General features: G+C 52.8%; 1 protein-coding gene across 1 annotated transcript; it reads right to left on the bottom strand.

Moving 5' to 3' along the window:
- Positions 1 to 1,790: 1,790 nt before the first annotated feature.
- On the bottom strand, positions 1,791 to 9,852 carry LOC143841493 (atrial natriuretic peptide receptor 2-like). The gene is made up of 6 exons (XM_077345867.1): positions 9,118 to 9,852; positions 7,398 to 7,600; positions 5,148 to 5,261; positions 3,740 to 3,878; positions 3,355 to 3,449; positions 1,791 to 3,111 (listed from the first exon to the last, which is right to left on the bottom strand). Exons 1-6 carry the CDS (start codon positions 9,806 to 9,808, stop codon positions 2,968 to 2,970), a joined length of 1,386 nt encoding a protein of 461 aa, XP_077201982.1. The 5' UTR covers positions 9,809 to 9,852; the 3' UTR covers positions 1,791 to 2,967.
- Between the last annotated feature and the right edge of the window lie 2,629 nt (positions 9,853 to 12,481).

Raw genomic sequence — 12,481 nt, 5'->3', positions numbered from 1 at the left:
CTAGAGTCATAATGGGCCAAGGAAACGTCAGAAGATACTGACCCATCTAGCTCCAGTCAAAGTCCGGCGTGGCTCATCAAAGGTATTGAGTTGCACCGTTTTAGGTCTTGGTTCCCTGGAAGTTCTCAGGTGAAATTCTTGTTCCATGGGGTCAGGGCTGGTGAGATTAAGCAAGGGAGCATACCATGTTCCACAACTGCTGGTCCCTGCTGAGCCAAGCCCCAGAGGCATTAACATCTGTGCTGTCCATCATGAGCAGCTGCGGAACAGCTTTGCAGCCATACAAACCGCTGGTTCAGCTGCCTCTTCTTCTCCCTGCCAAGCTGCTTTTGCATTTGTGCACATGGTGAACCTGATGCTTCTCCAGACATATAATATGCAGGTGGGAGTACAGTTCCCATGATGACAGGCAAACTTGCATACACACAAAAATCCCTATGACAACATACACTCAAAAGAACGCAAACAGTAAGACTTTTTTTTAAAAATAGCATTTATTTATAATCCCTGTCTGAGCAATCATCGCCCTCTATGTTCATTTTTATGGCCGACTGCTGAGCCATGAGCAGAGATAACAGATGTTTCTGGATAAAAGGTAACCATCAGGATATGTGATGGCTACCAAGCACACCAAGTTGTCGGAAAGTGCAAAAACGTACCTGCTGAGTTGTCCTGAGAGTTGTCATGAATGGCTGAAGTGCCTGGCTACAAATTGACTTCCTTCTCCAACCAGCAAGCAGATTGTGAGCTGAACCAGGGAGCATTTGAGCATCCCTCCTTGAGGCCGACCAGCCTAGCAGAGTGAAAGTCCCACTCCAGGCGGAAGAGTGCATTGGGGAGGGCAAGCAGAATGCCCCTCCTCAAGCAGAGAGAACCAGCCGGGCTTCCCTCACAGGCCTGGATCTGCCCACTGCCTTGCTTGGAAGACAAATGCATCAGACCAGCCAAGCTGGCAAACGTCCTCCCTTAGAAACCCCTTAAACACAATTCAGGGGTGTGCTGGAGAAACAGGTACTAATTGAGGTGCTTCAGCCTCATTTCTGTCGTCCTTTCGAGGTCCCTTTGTATCAGCGCAGAACGCGAGATGGAGGCTCCCCAAAGCCCCTGACCTGGAGGGAGGACGACCACCCCCACTAGGCCGTGCAAAGAGGTGCCCGCTTAAAAACCCTTGACGGCACAGTGGAATGAAATGAGAACTGAACAATAATAAGAGATTATAAAAAACAGCATACATCATATTGATAATACTTTTATTTATTGGTACTTGGATTGGTTGTCTGCCCTCTCACTGTGGACCACATCACGATAGAGTTGCATGGACAAAGAGAGAGCCGGCGTAGTGTGACAGCATCAGCCGATAGACCATGAGCTGAGCAGGTGAGTCTTCCAGCGTCCCCCGCAGGGCTGCTCAGCCCAGCAGAGAGAGCCCCGTCCAGCTGGGGAGGGGGCAGGGGATGTGGCCTGCAGGATGTCCCTCTGAGCACAGAGGGGACCAGGCTTCATTTGCAGGCCTTGATTTGCCCTGCAGTGGCCTTCTTCACATGGCTTTTTGTTCATTGGTCCTGGTAGGTCTTCCTTCAGTTTATCCCTAGATCTTCACATGCATTTTGGGGCCTATAATTATCCTTTCTTCTCTTTTCCTTTCTTCTTTCTAGAAGCCAAATTTGGTTCTCATTTTCCCTAGAATGTATTCTTTCTGTTTGTATTGCTTGTCCTGCTCGTACCCGCTCACCTCCTGAGGTTTGGAGTCCCTGTCACCCCAAGCCCACCCACCCCCAACCTGTGGAGGATTAGTTTCATTTCCCAAAGGTTTTTTTTTTTTTAAGGCACTAAAATATTGCTATATTAGGCACCCTTCCACTGGCCACTTTTTTTAAATAGAAGTCTTTAGCTTTTTTCCTTGTGGACATATCTTTAGGAGGAAAAGAAAAAACTTTTAAAAAAAGAAGAAGAAAGTGAGGGAATTCAGAGAACCCGGTTGACGCAGGTCATTCCAACAACATGCTGATATTTCAGGGCTTTTTAAAAAAATGCGCCCATGTGCAAGAGTAAAAAGGAGTGTGTGTGTTCTGTGATGTCACCACTGATGAGAGCTCCCTGCCTTGGAAATCATGGTCATGCAAGGCATTTGGAAAATAATATAAACTGGTAACTGTTAGAAAGCAGGAGAACAGCTGCGCAGAAGAACCAGGCCCAAAGCGATTTCAGTGCCTGTGAATTGACTGTCAAGAACGCCAGGAATGAGTGGAGTGTGCAGAAATGGCCCCTCTTGCTCTGCAGACCAAAGTCTCAGAAGGGCTCATGCAGAAACCCCCCCGAAAGCAGCACAGGAGTGGGATGGAGACACCAGCACACAAGTTCAGAGTGTTTCAGGTCCTTCCCCTTCCAAGACACTTTTGCACCTGAGCAGAAGGGGAAATGGATGTTTCCACCAGAGGACTAAATGAGAAGGAAGTACTACAATTCCCATGAGGCTAAGTGAAAATGCATACACAAGCAAAACTTTGATGAGGACACAAAAGAAACTGAACAACAAAAGGTAAGACTTTTTAAAAAAGATATAGTATTTATCATCACTGTTGGAGCAATCAGCTTGTTCTTTGCATATTTTTAGAATCAGTGGTTTTATGATGAGCCAGAGAGGACAGGGGCTGTGTGGGAGGGGGAAACACAGACTCCCCACAGGGTGTGTGAGAAGAAGATGCATATGTGAAATTCGGACCACATTGTCTCAATAGGCAAAGACGTACCCAAAGAAAAGGCATCAGTAGCTCAGGAATAGGCCAACTGAAGGCTCAGCTCTGTGGCCACCACCAGGGAGCAGAACAGGAGGCCACCTGGCAGGTGTGTGGGCATCCGGATTTGGGGCTGCCTTGCCTAGCAGACAGGAGCCACCACTGGAAGCAGCAGAGTGGGGCTGAGGAATGGCCAGCCTGGCCTGGCCCATGAGAACATGTCCCTTGACCCCTAAATGCACTCACCTTTGTCACAGGAGGGGTCATCCATGCTGAAGACACAGGGTGGGTTGGAAAGAGGGGGTCCCCCCTGCTTCCAATGGATGGGCCCAAGCCACTTGATTTGCTTCATTGTTCCCATGTAACGCCCCACCACCTGTGGGAAGGAGAGACCAGATTCTGATAACAGATCCATGCTGCACCTTCCTCTACAACTTCCCAGAAGCTGATACAAATACAAAGACTTGGAGGCCCAGATGTTTCAGCTCCTCCACCTACTGGAGCCCCAATTCCACTCAGGGCTTTTGGGGCACCCAAACCAACATAATGATTCAGTGAGGCTGCCTGGGTCTCTCCCATGTCTACCATGGACAGCACTCCCCACCCCACAAACACACACCTGGTATTCTCCACTCTCCATGTCCGCCATGCTCCACAGGTCAAAATCTGCTTTTCTCTCATTTTTCTCATTGATGCTCATCATCTCAGTGACACCTGGATGGGGGAGGGCAGGGAGGGAGACGCACGTCACTTCTGCTCGGCCCCTGGCACCAGCTGCCACTCATGAATCATGGGTGAGATTCCCTGCTAGGCAGGCTGTAGGGCAGCTCCTCTCTACAGCTAGAAGCTCTCTTTCCCCCTCCCCCCTGCTTCCTCCTGGCTTGATGGGTCTCAGCCCAGGGCAGCCACTTTGCACCTCTCACCTGCCCCTTCCCCCTATTTCTTTGCAGCCTCCCTATCCCCCACCCACCACCACTTTTGGCCCTCCCACCACCCACTAATACCCTGGATTTTCAGGCTCCTCATATTTTCCAGGATGAATTCGGTACTCCGCTTGCTTCCACCTTCACGCAGCATTACAATTAATGACCTGATGTATAAGAGCAGCCCATCATGAAAGCAACCGGCCACCAGGTTCTTGTGCTAGAGAGAGGGGGGGGGGAGAGAGACATTAAAGAATCATCCCATCCCCCTCATCCATCACTCCTGTGCTGAAGGCAGCCATTACCTTGGTCTTTGAGGTCAGCAGTAGGGAACTTTCTTGAAACAGCTCTGGTGGTGGATCCAGAAGAGGCAGGTGGTGACCAGTGGAGGTATATCTCCCCCACTTGGAAGCCTGGGCCCTGAATTGGTCCAGGCCAGCAGCTTCTCTCTCAGAAGCTGGAAATCGAGGAGCCTACCTTGGTCCAAGGTGGTTTGACACCAGCCCTGCCTCAGGCCAGCTCAGCTGTAGCTACCCACCCAAGGAACGGGGCCTGGGGTTCTTCAGGGCTACTTTCCTAGAGGCAGTCTACCCCCTTCTACTCGTGTGCTGGAAAACACCCAAGACCGTTCCCAGAAAATCCCTCTTACAGATGCTTCTGTGGGGTAGGACTGGTGACAGAAGCATCCAGTTGGGTGAAAGATACAGGAGATAAAAGACAGTCCAGACCTGGGTGACTCAAGGCAACCCTTTAGCACACCATGAAGATGGGGCAGTGTATGGTGGGAAGGGCAAGAGAACGAGGAGATATTGAAGTAGGGACCAAACTCAGTCCCAGTGACAATCCTTAGACCCTTGAAGTCTCCCAGCTCCATCCAGGCACCTCCACTGAGAACGGACCCCCAGGAAGAGGGCCACACAGAGCCGTCTCCAGTTGTCCCAGCAACCTCTGGGATCCAGGGACTCAGCACCAGGTACCTGATGTCCAAAGCTCTGCCTGTAGGCCAAAAGGAAGAACCCTCAGGGAGCAGAACAAGCCCTGCCTTTGCACCAAGGCAGGGGGGGGCACTCAGCCCTTCTTCCTTCAGAGCCATTAGAAACACACATTATCCCAAGATGCACACGAGACACGAGTTTCAAGACAGTAACAAAGACAAAAGAGTTTGCCCAGAAGGGAGACCACCAAGAAGGCCATTGCAGCAACCTGCCTGGAGTGAATGAAGGCTAAGGAAGCCTCTTGACCAGGCCCTTGAAAGCCCACCCAGGTGACCGGCCTGCAGAGGGAAGCCACGGCTTCCCCCTCCCACCCCTGACCTGGGGGATCTCCTGTGCTTGTTTCTTTGTCTTGATAGGAGATTCCCCAGGCCAAGGTGAGAAGGGAGTTTTGCCCCAGAATGCTGGCTGATCTCTCTTCTCCCAAAAGGCCCTGTGCTGCATCCCAGAATAACACAGACAAGAGAAAGAAAGCAGGAAGGGGTGGGTGGATTTACCTGGGAGTCATTGAGAGCCACGCCAAAGTCCCCCTGGGCACGCAGGATCAGCTCGCTTTGGAAGCGCTGGTATTCGGGGGTTTGGGGCCGATGGAAAGTGATGATCAACACCGTCTGCAAGTGGAGAAAGGGGGAGGGGAGGAATTAGGGGCTAAGAACCAGGCAGGAAGAGGACATAAGGAGAGTCCAGCAGGACACGACAACTGGTTTATCTAGTCCAGCATTCCGTCTCACACAGGGCACAACCAGTCTCCCTGAAGAGTGCACAGAGACCTTCCCCGATGTTGCCTCCTAGTCCTTGTCATCAAAGATATACTGCCTCTGGAGGTGGAGGTTCCCCATTTCCTGGTTAATACTTATTCTTGTCCTCTCTTCTATGAATTTGTCTAGCCCCTTTTAAAGCCACCCATTCTATAGGCAGTGAATACAGGCTCCCTGCTTTTGAAGTATTTTCTATTTCCCCAGATTCTAGACTTATCTAAGAGGGGGTGATGTTCTCTCTCTCTCTCTCTCTTCCCCATCATCTGCCTCTCCAGACGTCTCCCACCCCAAACTGAAAACTCCTAGGAACACAGGACAATGCTCCAACCCCTCCATCCTTCTGGGTGGCCTCTGCTGTTCTGTGGTCTGGTCCACAGAGATGGGCAGAAGTCCTGCACTGCTTCCCCCTTCTGAGTTGCAGCCCTGCTTGTCTCCTTGGGCCCCTGCCCTCTCTGGTCAGCTCCGGGGGTCTCCAAAGATCCTCCATGCCAAGAGCAGAAGCTTCATTAGGAGCAGGAGCTGTGGCTGCTTGAACAAGTTTTCCAACTGGATGTCCTCTCTCAGTCTCCCCTCATGGCTCCCTTCCACCCTGTTGCTAGGCCATGCCCCTCCTGAGCCCTGCCCTTGACCACTTGCAAGACTGTACCTCAGGAACCCCCTGGCAAAGTTCCTGCTGCCCTCTCCCCCCACACATAAGCTGTGTCCACGCTGCTTGCCCTCTGGCCTCAAAACTTCTCCTCTGACTTTAAACCTGTTCTCAAAACTCACCTATTCTCAAAACTCACACCTGGACCACAAGTAATCCCCCTACCTCACAGGGTGTCTATTGTGAGGAGAGGAAGGCAAGGCAATTGTAATCCTCTTTAAGACTCCTTTTGGTAGTGAAAAGTGGGGCATAAAATCCGACTGTTCTTCTTCTCAAAGTAGTAATAGGTGTTACTCTGGACATGTAAAAAGCCAGAAGGTTTTGACCACCCTGAGTGATGACACACCAGCAGGTTTGCCAGGCTGGCGGTCTGCCAGGTCTGGCCAAGCGGTCAATGCCTAGCAGAAGCAGCTGGATTGAAAATGTCACAGGCCCAGCTGAGCAAGGAAGCCTGAGGAGGGTTTAGCTCACAAATTGGTGGAGTCTGCATGAGACACCTTACGTTCAACGCATGCAGATATGGCCAGCCTTTCTCAATTGCCTCAGACACTTGGTGTTGTCACCCCAACCAGGGCCAATTGCATGTGGGGAGGAGTCAAAGTAGCATTTAGAACCCAGCCTTCACACTTGCAGCCTCCCCTGCCAACTGCCCAACATCCCACAATTGTCCTTTCCCCCCCCCCCCATCTTTCGAAAGTGAAGTCACAAGCACAAGTGAGGTTTGGGCTCCTGTTTCATGCAAAAATGGTGGGTGATGAAGCAGAACAAATAAAAAAATCTCCCTCTCTGAGAGCCAGCCTCACACGTCATACCCCCCCCCCCAGTTCCCAGTTCCCCCTGCTGAAGGAGAAGGCTTTCCCCCACACCCTCGCCACCAGCCCACCCAAGTCCCAAAGAGGCCCAACTGCAGGACGTCCTGAAGCTTGGCTTGCAGAAGCCTGAAGGCAAAGTGGCCTCTATCCATCTCTGTATTTAACTACAATTGAAACAATACAGCAAATGATAAAACCAGTAAATAACCCCTTTCCTCTCCAGAGGCCTCCATTCACCTTCAGATATTTTTATTAGTTGAGGGAGATTATCTAATGGAGAGGGGAAATGCAGAGGTCAAAAGCCAGGCTGTGAAGACTCACATATAGGGGGAAAGACCTCTGTCCCTGCACAGAAGCACTGCTGGCCTCATTCTGGCTTCATATCTTCTGGGAGCCCTGGCTCAACATAGTAAACCCTCCTTGAACCTACCCAGGGGCCTCCACATACTTCAGTCTGCACCACCACATAGCCAAGGGGTTAGGGCAGCACATTTTGCTGACATTCCCAACTCTTCCTGTCCACATGCTTACCTGGAAGGCCTCTCGGAGGCTTCCTGGATCTGGGCCCTCCTTGCTCTGCCAGGGCTTGGCTGCCTCGCGGTGCCCCACAGCTTCCAGGCTTTCCCCCAAGAAGTCCAGGTAGATGAAGACATAATCACCATTGGTCATGTTCTGAGCTTGTGCCAGCCGCATCATCTGCTGCACCATCTCTGGGGACCCATGGATGTAGACCACTGAGGAGAAACCACACCGGCCAGAGGAGCTTGTGTCAGACGCAAGCAAGGAATGGAGTCCAGGCCGGTGGGCAGAGAGGGGCAAGGTGCCCATCAGCCCTTCATGCAGCACAATGCTGGACTCAAGTGGTTGCCCAAGGAGCTCTGCAAGGTCAGGGCAGGGAGGTCCTTCCTTGGGCTCCTGGTTCCCTCAAAAGAGGGGACTTTACTTGCTCATTGAAGCAATTACTTGCTCATTGAAACCAATCTTTAACTGCACTAGCAGAGGGACAGGCTGGGGACATCACCAGGGACAAGGAAAAACACTCATGAAGCCAAGAAGCAACAGGAGGCAAGCAGAAATATCAGATAATCACTCTGAAAAGCCCTCAGCGCACTGCACAGGACCCTGTAATTACACAGCTGTAGTTTAATCCCAAAAATGTTCACCTGGCCACCTTGGAAAAAGATGGGGAAAGAACATAGAAAACATTGGGATGTGAGGGGTTGGCAGTGAATTTTGCAGTTTGTTAGGGAAAAAAGGGGATGAATGTTCAGGGAGGGGCGTAATTTTACTGGCTGTTCTTTTCCTGGCCTAGCTTGAAAGCTGGCCAGAGCTTTCTCCATCCTGGCCCCCACCTGGTGGAACAAGCTCCCAGAGGAGATCAGGGCCCTGACAGAACTAAAGCAGTTCCACAGGGCCTGCAAAAAGGAGCTCTTCCACCAGGCATTTGGTTGAGGTTGACCTAATCCATCGCTCCCAATTGGCCCCCCAAGCCCCCCCCAAATGACTGTTTCAAATCTGCCCAACCCCTGGGTCTCAGTACCAGTTGAGCTAAGGCTCTGTGCAGTTCCACCTTTCTTTAATGTTATTATTGTTATTATGTTAATGTTATTGTTGTTACCACCTTACTGTTACCTGTACCATTTTGTTGTTTCATGTAAACCGGCCTGAGCCTTCGGGGAGGGCGGTATATCCATACAATCAGTCAGTCAGTCAGTCAGTCACTTGCCAATTTCATTTGGAGATCCAAATTAAGGTAGTAAAAAAGGAAAAGAAACCCTTTCCTAAGTTCTGTTCCTTCTCTGTTATTTACAAAGAGCTTCAATAGGATGGTGGCAGCCCAGTGCGCCAGTGTCAAAATCAAGGTCGTTCACTGGGATGCATTTCAGATCCTCGGGACTGGACGGTGCCTTAGTCCCAGAAGAGGATTAAGCCCCTCGGCCAGGATGAGGAAGTCCATCAGCCCCAGAAGGGGGGAGCAAGAGGGAGGGGGTCTGCAAGAGGGGGAGGGCGCATCTCCCTCTCCAGAAAGGGCCTGGAAGACGGGGAAGAGCTGCTCACTTCGACGTTCCCTCCCAGCTGCTCGGCGTGCCCCAGCTTCGCCTACTTCTCCTTCCCCTTCCCCACCCGCCCAGTCTGCCCCTTCGCGTTCCTGGAGGGAGGTGCGATTTCTCAGCCATTCCGGACCCCCAGCCTCCCTCCGCGGACGGGCTTCGGACGGGCGGGCAGCAGCGAGAGGCAGGGCCGGACTCACCTCGTCCATGGGCTCGAATGTCTTGGAGACTCCCGTCCAGCTGATCGTCGAGGGCAATCCTCGTCCATCTGGAGAAATTGCCGCGTAGAATGTTGAAATACCGCGGGAAGTCGTGGGCCTGGCGGCTGAAGGCCAGGACTATGGGGGAGGTCCAGTTGAAGTGCTCGTTCAGGCCTCGCAGAAAGGACGTGAGATGCGCGAGCCCGGCCGGGCCAGCGTACACTACCGTAGTGGAATCAAATGGCCCCTCGTCGTCGCCGGCCAGGAGGAGAGGCAGCCCCCATTGCTTGGCCCAGCCCCTCAGTCTGAGATCTGTATAGTCGCAGCCGAGCCCGAGCAGCACGTCGGGGTCCCAGGAGCTCTTCAGCTCCCGGGTGCTCTCCAGCACCGATGCCTCTGAGCAGTCGCCGTCCTTGTCCGCCGGGGCGAAGGCGATGTTGACGTCGAGGTCGTCGCGTCTCAGCTGGGGCTGCAGCGCCTCCAGGGCCAGCTCCAGGGCGGGCGCCACCCGCGGCCAGGCCCACAAGTAGCTCACGTTGCGCTCCGGCACGACCACCCCCACGGTCACCTCCATCGCGGCGGCGACGCGTTGGTCAGACCAGCGGTCTAAGGGGCCGCCCGGACTGGCCAGGGCGGTGGAGAGCAGCAGGGCTTGGGCCTGCAGGAGGAACAGCGGCGGCGGCGAGGCCATGGGAGCTCTCGGCACAGTGCTCCTTCAGCCGCGGGAGCCGGAGCCTCTCTGGCCGTCCGCTGCGCTCCCGCGGAGAAGACTCCGCTCGTGACCCCTCCTCGGGACGCCTGGGCGGGGGAGGGGCAAGAGCAGCTGAGGGGAGGCACTTTCTCCCCCTCCGGTGGAGAGGATTGCAGAGGATCCGGCCCAAACCCCAGCACTGGATCCAGCGCTTCCTAGTGCCCTTGTTGCAAACAGAATCTTGCAGACATCCTTGTCTCCTCTCCAAGTTCAGCCTTAAATCTCTCTCTTGCAGCCCTGTTTGCAGCCCTGGCCACAGAGAAGCATCCCTCCCTTCTCAGATTGCAGATTGCACACCTGACAGGACTTACTCATGAGTAAATATTCCCAGGGCAGAGCTTTTCCTGGGCCCCCTTGGGACCAGAGGGCCAGCAGGGGGCCACATGTGGGCCTCCCCCAGCCCCTAAGCATGCAAAGATTACCCCAGAATACAGCTTGCTCCTCCTCCCACCATGTCCTTTGAGTTGAAAGAGGCCAGCAAAATGTTCTGGCAGCAGAGCATGCTCTGAGCCTGGCTCCTCTTCCACTCAGCAAACTTTTGAAACTGAGAGCAATTTGGATGTGGAGAGAGGATCCCTTATTAGCCATTCCTGGATGAGGGCCATCTTCTATCAGTCAACTTTTAAAAATCCAAACTGACTACTCACCCACTGCCTGATTGGCCCTTCCTGGGAGTGTGTCACCAATACAGACCAAGCACTCTGCCTGTGAGGGTCAATGAGGGCCTATCAGTTCAATTTGCACTCTGCCGATGAGGGCCAATCTGTTCAAATTGCTCTCCGCCACCAAGGGCCAATCAGCTCAAATTACATGCTGATAAGTCACTCCTTACCTGATTGCTCCCCTGGAACTATTTCTCCAACAGTTTCTAGCAGGACTGTGACTAGCCCAAGGTTGCCCAGCAGGTAGAGGAGCAGGGAGTCAAATCCAGCCCACCACATTAGAAGCTGCACCAAGCTGTACAAATTGCCATTGCCTTAAAGCAGGGGTAGTCAACCTGTGGTCCTCCAGATGTCCATGGACTACAATTCCCATGAGCCCTGCCAGCATGGACATCTGGAGGACCACAGGTTGACTACCCCTGCCTTAAAGAGATGTAGCTGGAGCCCAGGCAGAAGCAGCTGCTGCAGGACGATGGCCTAAGTCTTTTTTGACTTGCTCATTCACTGTTCTGGGATTCTTTTCCTTTCAGTTTGGCCCTTCTGGCCAATGGCTTCCCTGAGCAATCCACGGATGGAGACACTCCGGTCTTTCCTACATGGAGAGGTGATTGTGTGGTTCATAAGGTATGCAGTTTGAGCAGGGAGGGACACTTTTGTCTTCTATGTTCCGTGTGTATGTGTGTAGGAGGGGGGGGGTACTACACAGCCCCCACCCAACCACACCACTGTCCCTGTCCCAAGCAGCTCTTTCCTCTAGTACAACTGATCTCTGCAGTCTGGAGAGGAGCTTTCATTCCGGGGCTTCTCCAGGTCCTACCTGGAGGCTTCTTACTGGCCTCTGGAGATCTGCTGGGCAGTGTCAGCACAAGGATTTTCACAGTGTGGACCTGTTGAGGGCATTTTGTGGCCAGGTTGGTGTGGGGGTTGAAGAGCAGTGGCCTCTAATCTGGAGAACTGGGTTTGATTGCCCCTTCCACCAGATGCAGACAGCTGGGGAACCTTGGGCCTGTCTCAGTTCTCTTAGAGCTCTCTCAGCCCCACCCACCTCACAAGGGGCCTGTTGCGGAGAGAAGAAGGGTAGGTGACTGCTGGAGGCAGAGCATTTTCTATTCTTTTTTGATATATCTCTGGGGCCGGGGGGGGGGGAGAAGAGAGATTTTGTAGCAGTTTTCTGCCATGTTTACTTGAATAGAGTTTTTCAAAGCCAATGACAAATGCTCAACCCTGTGCCCAAGTGACCAGGACTGTGACCAAGTGACCAGGATGGGCAGAAAATTCAAAACATTTCACATGGCAAGAAACCCCACCCCACACTGCCTGTGTTCATCAATGGCAGACAGGTGTGCTTCCGGGAAGCTTTATTCAGGCGTTCTGTGGGTGTGTCATGGGGCGTGGAGGGTTGATTTGGGTGGTTGTTTTGGGAGCAAATGTGAAATGAAGAATCTCCTGCTCGCCCTGCTGGCTCAAATCCACATTCTCGTGGGATGAGTCTATGCCAACCTCTTGCGAATCAGGCTGGACACAGCTGTGTTCCAAAAGAGGATGCTGATGCTATGGAGGAAAGTTCATCCTCGAGGAGCTTTCCCCAGCTGTGTCCTGCAAAGCCAGACCTTGAGTCTTTCCAGGACGGCTTTCAGGGCAGCGAGGCAAAGGTTGTACACTCTCTCCGAGGTGTGTTTCCCCAAGCAGATGTGGGTGGGCAGGAGAACCATGGACTGGTGGGATAATTACATCCTGGCCTCCTGGAGTGACGACAAATAGATCCTCAACTTCAGGATGTCCAGGGGAACCATTAATGAAACCATCAACATGCTTCAGGGGAGGCTGGAGTGGAAGCCGACATGCATGAGGCTGCCCATCACAGCGGAGAAGTGGATGGGTGCTGCCTTCTGGTGCTTTGCCAGCCCTACATATCACAGACTTGTCTCACAGCAGTTCAGTATTGGCGAGA

This window comes from Paroedura picta, chromosome 7 (genome assembly GCF_049243985.1).
Source record: "Paroedura picta isolate Pp20150507F chromosome 7, Ppicta_v3.0, whole genome shotgun sequence".
NCBI lineage: Eukaryota > Metazoa > Chordata > Lepidosauria > Squamata > Gekkonidae > Paroedura > Paroedura picta.
The sequence above is the reverse complement of the archived record's forward strand: the minus strand, read 5'-3'. Positions and strand labels throughout refer to the sequence as shown.

Coding starts and splice junctions, on each gene's coding strand:
- LOC143841493 (XM_077345867.1), bottom strand. CDS start 9,808: ATGGCCTCGCCGCCGCCGCTGTTCCTCCTGCAGGCCCAAGCCCTGCTG. Junction 5,262..7,397: donor GCCTCCGAGAGGCCTTCCAG/GTAAGCATGTGG, acceptor CTCCACTTGCAG/ACGGTGTTGATCATCACTTT. Junction 3,450..3,739: donor GAGGAGCCTGAAAATCCAGG/GTATTAGTGGGT, acceptor TCCCCCATCCAG/GTGTCACTGAGATGATGAGC.